The sequence below is a fragment of the Zea mays genome, chromosome 4 (genome assembly GCF_902167145.1).
Source record: "Zea mays cultivar B73 chromosome 4, Zm-B73-REFERENCE-NAM-5.0, whole genome shotgun sequence".
Lineage (NCBI taxonomy): Eukaryota > Viridiplantae > Streptophyta > Magnoliopsida > Poales > Poaceae > Zea > Zea mays.
In genome coordinates this window covers 159,229,465-159,230,500 of record NC_050099.1, presented here as the reverse complement: position 1 = coordinate 159,230,500, position 1,036 = coordinate 159,229,465, and the positions used below count along the sequence as shown (strand labels likewise).

General features: G+C 57.4%; 1 protein-coding gene across 1 annotated transcript; it reads left to right on the top strand.

Annotated features, from left to right (window-relative positions):
• Positions 1-248: 248 nt before the first annotated feature.
• Positions 249-1,036, top strand: LOC100275060 (uncharacterized). Its single transcript, NM_001363922.1, has 2 exons — positions 249-291; positions 390-1,036. Exon 2 carries the CDS (start codon positions 439-441, stop codon positions 826-828), a length of 390 nt encoding a protein of 129 aa, NP_001350851.1. The 5' UTR covers positions 249-291; positions 390-438; the 3' UTR covers positions 829-1,036.

Genomic DNA, 1,036 nt, shown 5'->3' with positions numbered 1-1,036 from the left:
AATAGAAATAACCGGACAAGAACTAAGCCGATGAGAAATCCAGATCAGACCTGCAATGACGCAGTGGTGCCGGTCCTCAGGAATTCTTCAGTGACATGTGACGCGTGGGGCCCGCTGACTGCGCATGCATCGTAGCGTTTGACAGGCTGCAAGTACCGTTAGTACATCTGTATATCCGCAGTATTTAAACAACCGATCGAACTGTGGAAAATGGAAAAGGTTCCACCTGCTGCGTCCCTTTCCAATATTTTTTTTAGTTACATAGACAAACACCTCTGAGCTGTCTCGCTCGTAAGCTCCTCTTCTCTCTACATAAAAACCCTAGCTTGGACACGCACAAGTGACAGTGTTGTTACATAATATTCCTCCGTTGTTCACTTGTTCTCTAGCTACTACTGCCTACTGGCGTTACCAGATCGAAGGATAGACGGGCGATCCATGGAGCTGGAGGCTGCTGCCGCGCCGGCTACGTGCAGGAGGGACGGGCGGAGGCTGGTGAGGTGCCCGCGGCTGCAGCTGGACACCGAGACGGCCACGGCCATCGAGCGTTCCACGGGGGAGAGCGTCGCCGCCGAGGGCGCGATGCGCGTCAAGATCGTGCTCAGCAAGCAGCAGCTCAAGCAGGTGGCGGCGGCCGTCGCCGCCGCCGGGAGCGGCGGCGCCTTCGCCGGGCTGCCGCCGGCGCTGGAGCAGCTCGTCAGCGTGCTGAAGCGCCGCCAGCACGCCAGGAAGCAGCAGGCTGCTGCGGCCGACGCGGTGGCTGCTGCCGGAAGGCGCCGGGGCCGCTGGTCGCCGGCGCTGCAGTGCATCCCGGAGGAGTGCTTTTAGCTAGAGCTAGGCGTGCGTGCGTACGTACGTTTGTGTAGTACTCTGTATTCTAGCTACATTCTGCTTGTATATAGCTAGCTAGCTAGCTTTCCCCAAATTTTCGGGCTCTTCTTCCTTGGGTCGCGTTCGCGACGTGCCGATCGATTGGGCCAAAATGAGCGTCCGATGGTTGCATCACAAATTTGAAATGTCACTTGTTTCAATCTGG